At 48.8% G+C, this 15,026-nt stretch overlaps 5 protein-coding genes across 5 annotated transcripts; 2 read left to right on the top strand and 3 right to left on the bottom strand.

Annotated features, from left to right (window-relative positions):
• Positions 1-152: 152 nt before the first annotated feature.
• Positions 153-4,308, bottom strand: EURHEDRAFT_354265 (DDT domain protein). The gene is made up of 7 exons (XM_040778453.1): positions 4,260-4,308; positions 3,894-3,973; positions 3,703-3,768; positions 3,319-3,631; positions 3,227-3,243; positions 1,495-3,161; positions 153-1,439 (listed from the first exon to the last, which is right to left on the bottom strand). The coding sequence occupies exons 2-7, from the start codon at positions 3,894-3,896 to the stop codon at positions 365-367; spliced, it is 3,141 nt and encodes a 1,046-aa protein (XP_040640204.1). The 5' UTR covers positions 3,897-3,973; positions 4,260-4,308; the 3' UTR covers positions 153-364.
• A 442-nt stretch (positions 4,309-4,750) lies between these two features.
• On the top strand, positions 4,751-5,443 carry EURHEDRAFT_411023 (uncharacterized protein). Its single transcript, XM_040781504.1, has 2 exons — positions 4,751-4,862; positions 4,914-5,443. Exon 2 carries the CDS (start codon positions 5,072-5,074, stop codon positions 5,228-5,230), a length of 159 nt encoding a protein of 52 aa, XP_040640203.1. The 5' UTR covers positions 4,751-4,862; positions 4,914-5,071; the 3' UTR covers positions 5,231-5,443.
• A 470-nt stretch (positions 5,444-5,913) lies between these two features.
• Positions 5,914-8,365, bottom strand: EURHEDRAFT_476012 (dolichyl-P-Glc:Glc1Man(9)GlcNAc(2)-PP-dolichol alpha-1,3-glucosyltransferase ALG8). Its single transcript, XM_040785415.1, has 6 exons — positions 7,986-8,365; positions 7,846-7,924; positions 7,596-7,789; positions 7,038-7,531; positions 6,848-6,987; positions 5,914-6,787 (listed from the first exon to the last, which is right to left on the bottom strand). The coding sequence occupies exons 1-6, from the start codon at positions 8,060-8,062 to the stop codon at positions 6,263-6,265; spliced, it is 1,509 nt and encodes a 502-aa protein (XP_040640202.1). The 5' UTR covers positions 8,063-8,365; the 3' UTR covers positions 5,914-6,262.
• A 123-nt stretch (positions 8,366-8,488) lies between these two features.
• EURHEDRAFT_354169 (putative lectin family integral membrane protein) lies at positions 8,489-10,414 on the top strand. Its single transcript, XM_040778452.1, has 7 exons — positions 8,489-8,688; positions 8,747-8,813; positions 8,868-8,938; positions 8,988-9,168; positions 9,222-9,416; positions 9,474-9,987; positions 10,038-10,414. The coding sequence occupies exons 1-7, from the start codon at positions 8,597-8,599 to the stop codon at positions 10,163-10,165; spliced, it is 1,248 nt and encodes a 415-aa protein (XP_040640201.1). The 5' UTR covers positions 8,489-8,596; the 3' UTR covers positions 10,166-10,414.
• A 520-nt stretch (positions 10,415-10,934) lies between these two features.
• Positions 10,935-13,578, bottom strand: EURHEDRAFT_452852 (putative PHD finger domain protein; the record flags this gene model as incomplete). Its single annotated transcript, XM_040784069.1, has 3 exons — positions 10,935-11,256; positions 11,313-12,137; positions 12,221-13,578. 3 exons carry the CDS (start codon positions 13,576-13,578, stop codon positions 10,935-10,937), a joined length of 2,505 nt encoding a protein of 834 aa, XP_040640200.1.
• Positions 13,579-15,026: the final 1,448 nt, after the last annotated feature.

The raw sequence follows: 15,026 nt of genomic DNA, 5'->3' as shown, positions 1-15,026 counted from the left end.
AAATTCATATGCGTATGTACATTCCAACTCTCTCTTTCAGTTACACCATATCTAGCTTCCCAGGTCACCCATACAGCATGCTCGCTCCAGTTCTCTATATAAAACCATATGACCCAAGACTAAGATGCAGACTACTGCATTAGACAAAATAAATCTCCAAACAAAAACAAGAAAAGAAAAGAAGAGAATAAGTATCATGGTCTCGTCTCTCATGCGCGGAAAAGGGTGAAAGCACTTTTGTGGCCGCCCCAAAACGGTTACGCACAACTTTGCTGTTAGCCCTGTCTCAAAAAGGGTCAAACCCAACGCCTTATGCATTCAAGAAGAAAATAACACAGCCCAAAAGTAAAGAGAATCAAGATGTTCAAAAGTTATACCGTGTGCCTTGTCGCGTTAGCGGTTTGCCTTGTCGACTGGTCGCCTTGAGCTCCTTGGGGTCGTCCGTGGCTCGTTTGGCTCGCTTGGTCGGCCGAGCAACATCAGCATGGAGGTGTCCATTTTCCGACAGAGCAGTCGTGTTCTGCCAGGCTAAGCAGCGGTGCTTGCGGTCGCCAACGTAAGTCCTTTTCCGTGTTGATACCCGTTTGATAGCCGTGTCCTCCGATTCAGCACGTTCAGCAGTTTGCCCCAGATACTCGTGACGGTGCTGCATGTACTTGACGATGATATGGCGTTGCGTGATGAGCTCCTTCCGTAGCTTCAGCTCCCGATTACCGCGCGAGTCCAGCCAGTCGATCAATTTATCGACGGATTCTGGATCATCGTAGTAACCCCATTCGCAGGCATTCGAGACGCTGGTGTCCCCTTCTTCGGCCACCTTGCGCTCGGCGGGCGTCATCTGGAATTCCTTCTGGTATTGTTTCTTGATGTCCTCAGGCACGTCGATGAATCCAGCCCGCTCCATCTCGTCAGGGCCTTGGACCCAGAGTCGACCGTTGGCGTATTGAGCTTCGGCCGTAGAACTGTCGGGCATACCGCCATAAGGCATCGCGTTCCGCTCAAACCACCAATACCGGTTGCAGAATCGATCCTTTCCGAGACATCGGGTGCGCGGGCAATCGGCTTCTCTTAGGTCATTGTCGACCACTTCAATCTTCTTTTCAAGTTTTTCTATGGTGACCTTTAGCTCATCAATCTTCTTGAGCACCTTTTGGTATTGCTTGGACCCCTTAGGCTGTTTGGCCAGTTGTTCCTTCCTCTCGCGCTCCACTTCCTGCCTGCGTTTTCGTTCATTGGCTCTGTCGGTGCCTCCACGAAGAGATGGCCCTTTCTTGACAGCATCTTCATCGTCAGTTTCCAGAGCCTCCGAGTCCCCGTCAATGCCTGTCATTTTTGAGTCTTCTTGACCTTCTTCCAATTCCGGTACAGGCGACGGTGACTTTTCCGGTTCTGGTTGGAGAGTCTTACGCTCCTGGTGCAACCGACGGAGCTCTTCCAGTCTGGTATCAAAAGTGTCAGTAAAAAGGATATGAAGTTTAACAAAGAATGTCTTACGCAGCTTTCCGGGCCCGTTGATATTCAATCTTCTCCTTACGGAACTCTGTCATCTGGTTACTGCACTCTTCGAGATAGGTCCTGATAGCTTTGGTCTCCAGACTGAGCATGCAAATGATCTCAAGAGCCCGCACGCGAAGATTGATATCAAGGGTTGCATATTGGCGTTGTGCGGTTTCCTGTGTTGGCTCTGCATCAAGTGGAGCCAGGTGTTTGAGGATATCGTTACAAACTTTTTCCATCCGAGGACGGGATGACAACTGGTGTAAGAGACCGATCATCACCATCTCCCATCCACCGTTACGAAAATCCCGCTTGCGTAGTCGATCGATCCAACCATAGTCCTTCAGCATTTCGGCTGCACGGTGAATTTGGGCTTCTTCGGAACTGGAACAGCTGCGGTCTACTTGCTCCCTCAAATTACCTGCCTCTGCCTTGGCCAAGCTGCTTCGTGTAGTCATACGCGTCACAGCCGGCTCCGGCTCAGGGCTCTCTTCCTCTTCGTTTTCTTCCTCGTCGGACTCGTCGGACTCCTCCGCGGGCAGATCCGGCAAGGAGATCTGGACTGCTCCATTCTGGTCCTTCTCGGAGTTGACCAACTTCTTTAGAACAGCGCAATGCATCTCCACAAAGAGTTGACAATCCACATCCTCTGAAGAAAACCGCATGGCCTGGAGGAAATCATCGAATGTAAACGAGTCCAGCTGAAACACTTCGCAATACACGTTAAGAGTGTTCCAGGTCTCTAGTAATAAGCCCACTGAATCTGACCGGAAACCATCGTGCAAAAGGTCTTCGTCATCCACATCATCGGTCTCGTTAGCGGCCAGGAAATCGAATGCTGGGCGCTGTTTCTTGTTTTCACGGACAGGCGCAATGTCTAGGTCTTCGATTGGATATTTGATCGGTGGCGGAGAAGGTTGCTTAGGGGTTTCATTCTTAATAACAGGGACGGAATTTTGGGCCTTTTTGTCAGATTCTTGGGACTTTGGAGGCCGAGTTGGTGTAGAAGCAGCAGGAGTAGGTGTGGTTGGAGCATTGGTGTTAATGATTGGCGTGTCGACGGTAGAAGTAACACCATTGCCACCGCCATTGTTGACGACAAAGGTTGGGTTTCCATTAAGCGAACGTTGATATTCGAGGAATTGCGCCTCTCTCGATCGAGCCAGTTCTTGTGGGGAGGGTTTGGCCTTTGGTCCTTTGACTGCGGGTTTCAGTTCCGGTAGTTGCTGCGATGCGAAGAAGCCAAAGAATCCGTCCTGGTCTGCTTTCTTCATGGCCTTCTTTTCAGCAACCTTGGCGCCATATTGCAAATGCTTCGGCACCTCCGTTGGGATTCTGTAGTCATCCGCAATGGATTGTTTGACCAACCAGGGGGCACCACTCCAAGATTCCCTCGTAACGTTGTTCTTGATAAAAGCACGTAGCATCTGTTTGGTAAACGTCTTCCGATCACGTGTAATGTGCTCTTGGTCTAGCAGCGCCTCTTCATTACCACTGTCGGAGACCTTGACTAGATACCGGGCATAAGCGGGAGTTTTCACGGTTCCGTCGGGGTTCAGCTGTTCCGCAAAGTTGGCCTTGTCTCTGATAATACCATGAAGTCGTGTGTTGTCCGTAAGTAGGATTAAGACGGGTTCACCGGGATAAAAATCCTGTTTGAATTCCTGGCCTTGTGTTTAGCGCTGCGTCACGTTGAGCATCCACCATCTGTATGGCCACTGCTACTAACCTCATAAATCTCATCCACTGTTCGAAAAAAAAAAAAAAAAAAGAAAAGGTCAGCTGAAAAGATACCACTGAAGAGTATGCAATAGAACCTACCCAGGTTATCCACCCTAGACACCGTCGAAAACTGTATCCGGCGTAAAATAGGTTCCTTCAGCGCTTCCGGGAAAGCACTATTGACCTCGCGCGACTCATCCATCTGAGACGAGTTGTTTTTAGTATGGAGCAATGGCGAAACGGAAAGACCTGGACTCCCGGCACGTACTTCGCTTCTGAGCGCTTCAAAAAATGTCAACCCCGAATGACCAGTAATCTCACAAATAAACCGGCGTTGTTTGTAAAAGTCCATGCGCTGGAGATACGGTTCGTAGTCGGTAAAGACCTCGTTGGTTTCTGGAATTACCCAGACCTATAGCAATCGCAGGTAAGCTGTCTGCGTTTCGTGGGCGACACGGCTCGGATTTCGCCAGTTGTACGTACTTCGGAGCTGTCATCCTCAATGACTGGCCGCGGGAGGTATTGGACGGGTTTTCGCTTGAAGAGCACCTAGTTGGAAAGAAATAGCATAAGCCTCTTGCTCAGAATCTCTTATTTCCTTCATGGTCTGTCCCCGTTGCACCGGTTTAAACTGCCAAAACATTTCATGACCCCATGGAGGTCTCAATGCATACCATGATCTTCTTATGAGCAGTGTGGTACGCGCGATTCGATCATAGATTATTGGTATCAAGTGTGTTGAGCATGGATTGGTCTTGGGAAATCATGCGAGCGGTTAGTACAAAAAAAACCGACGCATATAGTTCGTAGAGTGACGAGGTAGGTAGGAAAGGGAAAAGACAAGAATATAGATAGATCGGAGACCAGAAATTCGAGAACAGGGGGAGAGTGGAAAACGCATTGGTGCCGGAGCCGGTGCATTGTCCATAGCCTCACGGCCCACCGCGCAGCGGAAGTCGTGTGTAGGAGCAGTCCGAGGGAAACTCGCGCAGCCACGCAACGAATTGGGAAAAAAGCAGGTTGATGATGGATATACTTACCGATTAAACGCGTCCAATCGCGCTTTAAAACCAATGCGCGAAGCTATGAGAAAAACGGAGTGTGTGTGCAGGCGTGAATGTGTGCGTGGGTACCCCGTCGTGATAATAGCTTGCAGATTAGATTGAGCTCACGAGAGCGGCGTCAAAAAGACCAAACGGGTTAGTAGATATAAAGTTTAGTAGAAAGAACGATTATATGATTGAAGAAGGTGGTGGTAGAGATGGTGGTGAGTTGACGTGCTGTAAGGAGAGCGAGGGAAAAGAGAAGAAGAGAAGCGGTCGCCCCCCAAAGGGAGAAGAGAGAGAAAAGCGACAGAACAACCCCCGATGAGGATCATTGCGGCAAGTGGGAGGGCCGGCCGGTTTATCATGCGTCTTGATTGGCCGAGACGAGGAGGACAAGACCTCCCGGGCGGACAAAACGGGCAGTATTTTTTTCTGCCCTTTTGGGACTCTGCGCTTTGCCCTTTTTCGCTTTTCCCGTACGGCGGCGTTTTGCACGCGACTACATCTTGTATTTGTACTCGTTATGCTCGTCGAGAGATGTAGACTCTATTTATGTTTCATTTATCTTCATCATCCTGGCTTGTTTCTTCCTATCCGGTAAATTCATCCTGTGAGATGACGGATCTGACAGCTAACACGCTTCTGCAGGAGTCGCCGCGGTTTTAACGCCCAACAACCACGTACAGAAACAAATCATCTTATATGCTCAGGAGCCTCACTTGATCAAATTTGGAAACTAGAAGACTGAATTGAGTCTTGGGGTTTATTACCCTTCGATCGCGTATTCATTCCCGATCTAGTTAGGTATGGTCATTGTATCGAATCACATTGATAAAAGCACCTTCATGATACTCTGGATATCATTCCTCTCAGCAGACTTAGGTATGCCAATCACTTGCATCGCTGCATGGGACTATCATAGTATAAACTATCATTGCATGGGAGTGAATTCTATGTCCATCTAATCCGCCAGGAGCTCTGTCAATTGTCTCGCAATGTACTCACACGGAACTCACCTATTGCCCATCTAGGAGTATTCATCACGACACAAATTGATTGTGGTCGACGGCATCTTTCCACTACACTCCAGTCATCCGCATCCAGAGTCGCTTATGATTGGGCTTATACCTCCACTTATAACTACCGTGCTTATTCACTATATAATCTCCGGTCTCTCCCAATTATCCTTTCCTTTTTTATACTTTACTCAAAGGTATTTACTCGATTGTCACTGCTCGTATTCGCGAAATAAAATCACAGGCGACTATATGTATACATGCGCCATGTATGAAAAGTCCTATTAGGGCACAAGAGCGTTAGCGCCAATCGACTAATTATAGACTATCTATTCTAGAACATTACCGTAGTGGCACTAGTGAAATAGCATCGGTTAGATTCATTTATATAGCAGATAATCACGAGTAGCGCCGTAAGTAGGTACCGATTCAATACCCCGTGTCCGACAGTTTGCAATTAGAGGAATCTCGAGTATTCCGCAAGTCGCGAAAAACCCCAAGTACGAACATTACTGTAAGATGTACCCTCCCTGCCTATAATTGTATCTTCTTAGCTTTACATCTTACCCATTGATCTATCTAGTACAAAGTCACGCATACAGTACTTAAAGTGATGCTATTGCTCGTCTTTTGACGCAACACCGCCTCACCTGACAGCCCTAAATATAGTCGACCATTGAGCGTCTGGCAAAACCAACACCTAAATAAAATAGTACAATAGCAATGAAAATAGTAATTAAATAAGTATCTTGTATAAACAAAACAACTACGCTCGCAATACCTCGTAGCTGTTGAACCATGGAAAATGCGAGTCTAGCCTGTTTGGGTCTGGCGGCTAATAGACTTCCACGGATCGGGTGGGTCCAGGCTCCGAGGCACGTGGGCCGCCAGACAAACGCGTCAAACATCGTCGTGATACATTACATCATTGCCTAAACAATTGGAAAGATATAATATTATATATTTTTAAAGATCTTGAGATCATGCTGCGAAATAAACCACCATAAATCCAACCCAGCTACCGACCACACCCATCGCCGAGTAACTGCTCATGAACATGAGCGGCAGAAATTCGTGCCGTCCCAGTCCAAAGATCAGCTGATGCAGCAACGAGCAGTACATGATCAGTGGGATGGCCACCGTCAAATACAGCAGGGATAAGCGGTCGAAGATAAAGATTCGCTGTTGCTCCGCGACGGGCGCAACCCGGTCAAAGACGAACAGGAACAGCATCAGCCAGAAAATCGTGTAGACGGTTTTGATGGGGAATTCTGCAGTCGTAAAGAGCAATGGAAAAAGCGACACATGTCCTGCGACCGCAAGGGGACGGAAAGCACTAAAGTATCGTCGGTCTCTGAGAGCAATCAAGCTGAATGGGATGATGATCAAGAGGACGGCCTTCTCGTGGACGTGCCACCCAAACAGGAACGAGGCATATCCGCAGAGAGTGACAGCGCCCACAAAAGTATCCCAGGTGGGATTGAACCATAGCTTGATTAACGGAAGCTGCAAATGATCAGCATGCATTACAGGAATAACCCAATAGGATAGTTAGGCAGCGCTTACCACCTGGAAGATAAAAGTCAACGCAAATGTGTGCTCCTTGGTAACCTCTGGAAGGATGGCAAACGAAGTGTCGCCAACCAATCCGCGTGTGGCACTGGTAAGCGCAGCCTCGTTAACCGGAAGGCCCAAGCGTGGTGCGACTAGTCGAGTTAGCCACATCCGTACTCAAAGAAAGCAAGGTGATACAAACGTTGAATCAGAAGACGATCCGTGAACGAGTACATAGCCCAGATATTAGGTGCCCAATAAGCATGGCATAGGCCCCTGGAGAACGGGAAAAGCCTGTCCTTCAGCTGGAGTAACTGATTCCAGTGGGCAAATGGCCCGAAGGCCAAACCAAACACGCCCAACACACCCACCCCAAGTTTGAAAGTATTCCCAAATCGGGGTCGGAGAACCGATTTGGGATCAAGACAGTAGGCCCGCAGCAGGTACACAAACCATGCCAACGCAAGATAGAGATGGATGTGTTTCAGACATAGTAAGATCGCGAATGTGATGCCACTATAGAGAAGGGTGGACTGTTTGCGGGCCTGAACGATCGACAGTATCAGGAGTCCATACAAGAATCCATTGTATTGGAAATGGATGTGGTCGATGATCAGGAGCCCGGGGGACAACAGGATCGAAAGGCTAGCGATGTGGGCAAGGTGCGTGTTCGGTTGAGGAACGGACTTGATGAATCTAGATTGAGACACAACCAATCAGTCCCGGAATTCCGACAAGCAATCAGTAAAGCTGCACGTACCTTCTCAGGGCATAAACCAGGACAAGCTCCGTGAGAATAACCGTCGCCCTTTGAAAATAAACCGTCTCCCAAGAGTCATAGTTGACGTTGCTCACAACCAACATGGCCGGATCTGCATAACGCGCTGCCTGTGAAAGCAGCCACTCGAAGGCCGCGAAGAAGGGAGGGTAGTCCAATGTCCATTCCGATGTTTTCTGGTATCGCCCGACTTAGCATCCCTGATGTTTATGAATATCCCGACTTGTCATACCTCATAATACCACTCCTTAACCGGCAGCGAATGTGTAATGGCGAGCCAATTGCGATGTACTTCAAAATCGGTAGATTTGCTGTATGGGAGAAGAGCGCTGTTAGCAAGCTACCATTCACATCATGAGACGGACAACATACTAAGCGGGGAAGAGGAGGATCTTGAACGCCGTCGCGACGATGGCGCATTGCGCCAGGGAAGGATACAGCTCAGCCATTGAAGCTGATGCACATCAAGCCGCGTCGAGCATTCAGCCCGAGTCGAGGAAATAAAGTGAGGGTGAAAATTGCGACCAATGATTAACACAGCTGGACCTCCATAACTTTGTCGAAGAAAATCGGCGGGTCGATCTGCGGAGGATATCACGTGACAAGCTATAAACAGGTGGCCGTTCGAGGACTCGAGAGAAAGAGGCTAAACTCAATCGCTCAACGTTACAATCGTCAAGCCAGCGCAAATACTTCATGTCTGACGTCGCAGTCCGGCACTCTGTTGCTCTCGCTGACAACCTCCAAGTCCACCACTTTGTTGACATCTCCCCGGCTGCTGTCTCCGTTGCGCGAGAGATCCGCTACTGTGTGATCACCCTGGTGATTGGGTGGACGACAAAGCAGCTGGTATCTGTGTGGCTGGATCGCAAAGCTCCTGATCGTAAAGAGTAATAAACTCTTTTATCTTGGATAGGAGGAGTATAGCTATTAGGCTACTTGCAACGTGTCTCCTGAATTTGGATATCTATTGAAACGGCATCATGAAGCTCCAAGCATTGTCATTCTCGACCCTTGTGGCTGCTGTGGCGGCTCAATCGGTTATTGAGAGCTCCAGTTTTGGACAGAATCCAAGGTAGGCCAATTCCACCCCGATCATACATGCATGAAGATCCTTATCTAATTTCATATAGAATCTCGCCCTACAAAGATTCAATCCCCGGTTGGCAAGTTGGAGGGGACGGCCATGTGCCTCAGATTGTGCGTTTTCTAATTGATCTTAGGCTGGCAGTTGGGTTGCTAACACCATGATAGATGTCTGACAAGATCATCTTGACTCCTCCTTACCCAGGTATTGTGAGAGGATCCGCCTGGACACAGAGCCCGTAAGTTGTCTTCATATTCAAGGTGTCAGTATTTACTAAACAATAATAGTATCGCGCAGCCTGAATGGACTGCAGAATTCCAGTTCAGAGCTACTGGCCCAGAGAGAGGAGGCGGAAATCTCCAACTATGGTACACCAAAGATGGACAGTCCAAAGTTGGCACCTCCAGCATCTACACCGTTGGCCAGTTCGACGGTTTTGCACTGGTTGTTGACACGCATGGAGGAAGGGTATGTCCCTTTGCATCCCAAATATACCCTAATAAGAGGTTGACTCTGTTTAGGGAGGCAGCATCCGCGGATTTCTCAACGACGGCACAACAGATTACAACCGTCACCGGAGTGTAGATAGCCTGGCTTTTGGCCACTGCGACTACCCATACCGTAACCTGGGCCGTCCCTCTGTCGTGCGTCTCAAGCACACGAACTCTATCTTCGAAGTGACCGTGGACGATAAGCTCTGCTTTTCAACGGACAAGGCATGACCACCTAATTACCCCATTGCAGTAATGTCTCCCATCTCTAACAGTATACAGGTCTCTCTCCCCGTCGGAAACAACTTCGGCATGTCAGCCGCAACGCCCGAAAACCCCGACTCCTTCGAAATCTTCAAATTCGTCGTACAAACCATTCAATCCGGCACCAACCCCCCACCACCCCCACCCCACCAGCAGCAGCAACAACCCATCGTCGTCCAGCAACGCGACACCACCAACGCCCCCAATACCCAGGACCAGTCCTCAATCAACCAACAATTTACAGACCTAGGCAACCGCCTCCAGCAAATCAACCACGCAACCAACAACATCATCCGCGACATCGGCAACCAAGACTCCAAGAGCGACTCCCGCAACGCAGACATCCTCCGCAAACTCGACCAAGTCATCGCAGGCCTCGATGCTAGAATGCAGCGTCTGGAGACGAATATGCAGACTATCCAGCGCGATCTCGAGGGTAAAGATTACCGGGACCGCTTCGCGCAGTTGCAGGAGACGCTTAAGTCGTCGCATTTGAGTCTGAGTGAGAATTTGCAGACGCATTTCCTTGATGGTAAGCTTTTCTCTCCATCTAGATAATGGTGTTTATTCTAACGAAAGCAGTTATCACCGCTTCGACGCCTCGTATGGGTTTCTTTATTGTCCTTATTATTTCGTTCCAGGTGTTCCTTGCTGTTTCTTACGTTATTTACAAACGTCGTCGCGCGAACGCGCCTAAGAAGTTCCTCTAGAGATTTAGGTCGTTGGTGTCATTTCAATGTTCTTGGGAATGTCTGTTATGATTTATTGGTTGTGGTAGAAATGATTTCTTGATTTTTGCTTGACTGTTCTTTCATCTGTCTTTTGATTAATCTATTTTGCTTTATCTTGCCTCTGTATATCACAAGATTTGCTAGGATTCTGGGTTGCAATACATACTCGAAAGCCAATCAAGAGAAAACATCGAATTGACAAGACAAGCCTTTGTATCTGCGTAGAAAGATTATAAAAACAATAGTAACAACGATACCACCTCTTCCAGTTTATTCCGTCAATAGAACGAAGTTGTAGAAGGCCACGAATTGAAAAGACAAGAGTAGCGTAATTGTGGCAAGAGAAGAATAACGATTTGTCGTAAAATCTCAATCTTTCCACTTCCACCCCCACCGAATGCAAGCGCAATACAATAAGGCAACCTATTCAGAGACCAACCCAATCGGTCCAGCCCGAGTAGCACGGCCAAATGAAACGGAAACAGGCATGCGAAAGACCGCTGAAATGGGGCAAGTCTCCATAACGCCAGAGAAAGCAGAAATACAGAAAAAGAACAGGAAAGAGTTGGAATTCTATAGGACGCTCCGAAGGTCCAAAGGGAAGATCACCAAAATCAGGGAGAACACCAAACTCCATGGCTCCGTAACGATGCACCTCGAAACATCAAAGGAGAAAACGAACAAAGGACAAATTACAGGATAATGTAATCAAGGCATACTCAAAGAAAGAGAAAGAAACGGGAAAGCTTCACAGCTCCTGGCGGAAATCCCGCAGGAATTTAAGTCGATCTTCGATCGATTTTTGTAAAGACTGCAGCGAGTCAAGTTCTGTTTGGACCGATTCGACCGACCCGGCATTTCCATGAGTAAGGGCAAGCAAGCTCATGGCGGCATCTCGGTCATCGGTGGTTCGAGGAGCCACGGTGTCCTCCACGGGCGCGGGAGGCCGCGGCTGGCGTTGGGTCTTGTAATAGGAGCGAGCGTTGGCGGTCAGATTGTCGAGCCGCTCCTTCGCGTAAGCAAAGTATCTCTCGGCGGCAGCCTTTTTGGCTTCCGCTTCAAACCGGTCACTGGATATATTAGCGATTTACACGATGAGAAAGAAGGGATAAACAAGGCAACATACCGTTTTACCTTCTCAATGAAGCTTAGCTTAACGCCGTTCTCCGAAACGCGATACTTCTCCCCTTGGTGTGTGAGCTCCCTCATGTGCGCTTCCTCGTCCTCTTCATCTGGAAGGATTTCGATATCGACCAGTCGAGGGCGCTTAATGCTGCGAATGCGCCGGCGATGTTCGTAGCCCTCTTCGTCGTAAACCAAGTAGGCCAGGTCATGGTAGACATGGTTGGGACACATCCAATACCTATGGCCCTGTTCAGGATGTTCCCTTCCTGCCGATGTTTGGACAGGCGGGTTCGATGTGATCGGGTCGGTGCAGTCCAAGTGAAACGAGCAGGGACAGTAATCACACTGAATAATAGGCCTGTCATGAAGACTTGTTTTTCCACAAACCATACAGAAGATAGGGGTTTCCCTTGATGAGTTGGGAAGTCTTTCGTAGAGCCTTCGGAGGTTCGGATCACTGTAGTTTGCGAGTCTGCTTCCCCGAACATTACGAGGAGCAATTCGAGGGAATGGTGGCCCAGCTGGTTCATATCGTCCACCTTGCTTTTCATTCGATGTGACACCAGCAAAGTAGTCCTTAATCTCAAAGGGCAGCTTGAAATCTTGTTGTTCGACACTATAATCCAAAGTACCAAGGAGTGCACGCATCGGCCTCGCAATTGAGCATTTCGGGCAGTACCATTCGCCTTCGGGCGGATTTGCAGGATCCAGGGGTGGTTCAAGACAGGAGAAATGGAACGATTTCACACAACCGTCACAGCATAGCAACTGCCCACTTCGATTGCAGTTATGGCAAAAGTCGTTGTTCTCCGAGTATTCATCGTCGCTGGAACAGGTTAGATATATTTTTCTTCAAAAGGCCGAGGAAATAAAAAAAAGAAAAAGGGGAGGGGGGAGGTGGAAACATACGAAGTAGCTATGCGTTGGTTATCGGGGGCCTCGCTAGTCTCGCGAGAATCTGATTGCCCCCTGTCATTCATACCATAGCCCCGAGACAATCCAGGCGACGCAAAGTTGGATAGAGACAGCGAGCTGCGGACTTTGCTTTCTGGAATATCAAGCTCCGGAAGTTTCGGCTGCAAACGGTCCCGCTTTTCGTTAACGGCTTCTTCTGAGAAATCGGGATTGACTTCCATGGCGCGCTTTCGTTGAGTAGACGCTTCTGCGTTGCTTGGAAACGCTGAGCGGCGAACCGGGGGAATCGGGTTCTTTGGCTTGGGTTTGAGCGCTGTGATCTTGGTTTGCTTGCCTTTTGTGCGAGAACGGGTGTTGCTTGTCGCAGATGTCATTACTGGCGCAAACGTCTCAGCATCAAGTGACTTTGCGGATGATAGCGAAGATACACTACTGGCAGATCGCGTCCGAGTCATGGCAGGGGGTTGGGCATCAGAGCCATCGGTGTCCTCCCCGTGTTGAGATTCGTCCCATGCGGCGCGTATAACCGTTTTGAACGCGGATGTTTCGCGGCGGGTAGGATTGTCTCGACATATGCCATCCAGGATGGATAACATGGATGAATCATTAGAGGTGTTTTCCCATACATTTAAAAGGGTGCGAATGACTGCCTTGTTGCCCGTCTGGACACCTTGGCGGACAGCATCCTTAACCGCGTCCTTGATTCGGTCAACGTCAAACTCATCGGAAGACGGAACTGGAAGTGCTGAAAAAATGGCGAGATGATCTTTCTTTTGAGCTTTTTCTTTTGGCTGAGCGGGCGCGGGAACCGGGATCGGTTCCTCGACAGGGACATCGGGGGATTTTGATTTTTTGTCGCCTGCATCGCCAATTTGCTGAGCATTCTGCCCAGCGTTCTGCTCCTCCTTGTGAATGCCATTTTGCATTATTTGTGACGCTTCTTTGAGTGGTAATCTAGGGGTAACCGGCTTGGACGGTTCTAAGCCCACTTTCCGCAAATCCGCGGCTGTTGGCATTGACCCTAGGGGTCGCATGGTTGACAATACGGGATTCGTATCGCTGGACATGGCGGACCACGGCGAGTCCATATAGCTTGGGACCGCAGGTCTCACGGGCGGTTCAGTCCATCCTGTTTGTGGCGCGCTAGAGTTACTCTCAATCTCGGCTGTGAATTGTTCGGGATGCGACTGCGAGCCCTGCGGCGGGTCGGATGCTACTCGTGTGTTATGGCCTGTCCGTCTTAACTTTCGAGGTCTTGATGATTCTGCTGCCGAGGAAGGACGAGCAGTAGTCGGCGCAGGCGACTCGACGGGCGTCGATGGACGTGACGAGGAACGGAGTTTCCGAGCCATCGCTGCCAGAAAAAGGGCTCGAATTAGAGCGGCACCTAAGAGACACCAGATTAGCACAGCGCCGAATACACAATTACTATAAGCCCGAAAAGTGGCAGGAATACTTACTAGAAAGAAGAAACCACGCGCAAACAGCGAGCGTGCTCGTCGTTGCAGGGTGGAATGGTGGCCAGCCCGCGCGTTGTGATGCGGGTTTGGAAAAAGAGAAGCTTGCGGAGTTTCGGCGACGGGAGGTTTTCGAGGAGCCCAAGTCACACTTCCCAGGGGGCAAATGACAACAACCGCCAAATCTGCACCGCAGAATTCAATAGTTAGACTGGGATTCTTCCTGTATATTCTTTCTTTCGATCATACAGAATGCGATATTTCGTTATTCAATAGAGGCAACACTCACCTGATGGTCTTCCTGACACAGCTTACTGGAGGGTTCCGGCAAGGAGAACAGCCTCACGGAATCAAAGGGAATATAGGTTCCGGTGAGGCAAAGGATGACTGTTAGAAGTCGTGTGACGGTTTCTGTAGTGATTCAAATGTGAATCAATGAAGTTGAGCTGCGTATGTCAGTAAGAAGGGTTGATCTTGATGTTGTAAGACGGAATGCCAGGAATGAGAATGGCAGGACCAATACATAGTAGGCAAGCAAGTAGATGCATCAAAAAGCAATATACGCGATAGTGAAAAGAACGGTCTGTATAATGTGCCAGCTGCCCCAGGAAGGTTCAAGGAAAAGAAGGGGATAACCAACGTGGACTCGGGACAGGTGGCTATCATCGTACCACAGATGCCGAATGCATTACTTACCAGGAAGATAACTAAGGTGTATTCGATTTAAGTCTGCAATGGGTTGCAGCTGTGAGTAAGACTAACTTGCAGCTTTTCTCGCTCGAGATGCGCTTCTCGTGGCGTGTTGAGCAGGATTCCGGTAGGATGCGTGGGATCTGGATAGAACAGGAAATGTGCAGAGAAATAGGACACTCGAGTCCAGTTTCCTGTGATGTGATGGAGGTAGCACAACTGAACTGAAGCAAGAAGAGATGTGATGGTTTTCAAGGGGTGTTGATGGTGAGATGAGGAAGGAAGAGACAGAAATCGAAGCAGGAAATGGAAATGTAGAATTCAAAAAGGCGAATATTCTCTGCCAGAGAGTAGAGATTACTCTAGTTCTTTTTTCTTCTTTCTTTTCCCTCTTCAGTCAGTCACTGTGGTCTTGTGAATACCAGTGTGCGTGGTGCCCTGTCCAGCCAGGCCCAAGATGAATATTCAAGAGAAGAAAAGGAGGGATGAAACTTTCACTTGAAGAGAGTGAGAGTCACCTTTTCGGAGTGATGAGTTACAAGGGAATAAATGAAGAGTGCAAAATGTTGCAGGCAGTGTGGAAATGCAGAAGGCGCAAAGGGAGAAGACGAAAATCGCGAATATACGCGAGATAAGTCCGAATACGAAAACGA

Source organism: Aspergillus ruber, assembly GCF_000600275.1.
Source record: "Aspergillus ruber CBS 135680 unplaced genomic scaffold scaffold00008, whole genome shotgun sequence".
NCBI lineage: Eukaryota > Fungi > Ascomycota > Eurotiomycetes > Eurotiales > Aspergillaceae > Aspergillus > Aspergillus ruber.
Note: the sequence above shows the minus strand (reverse complement) of the source record. Positions and strands in the feature narration are given on the sequence as shown.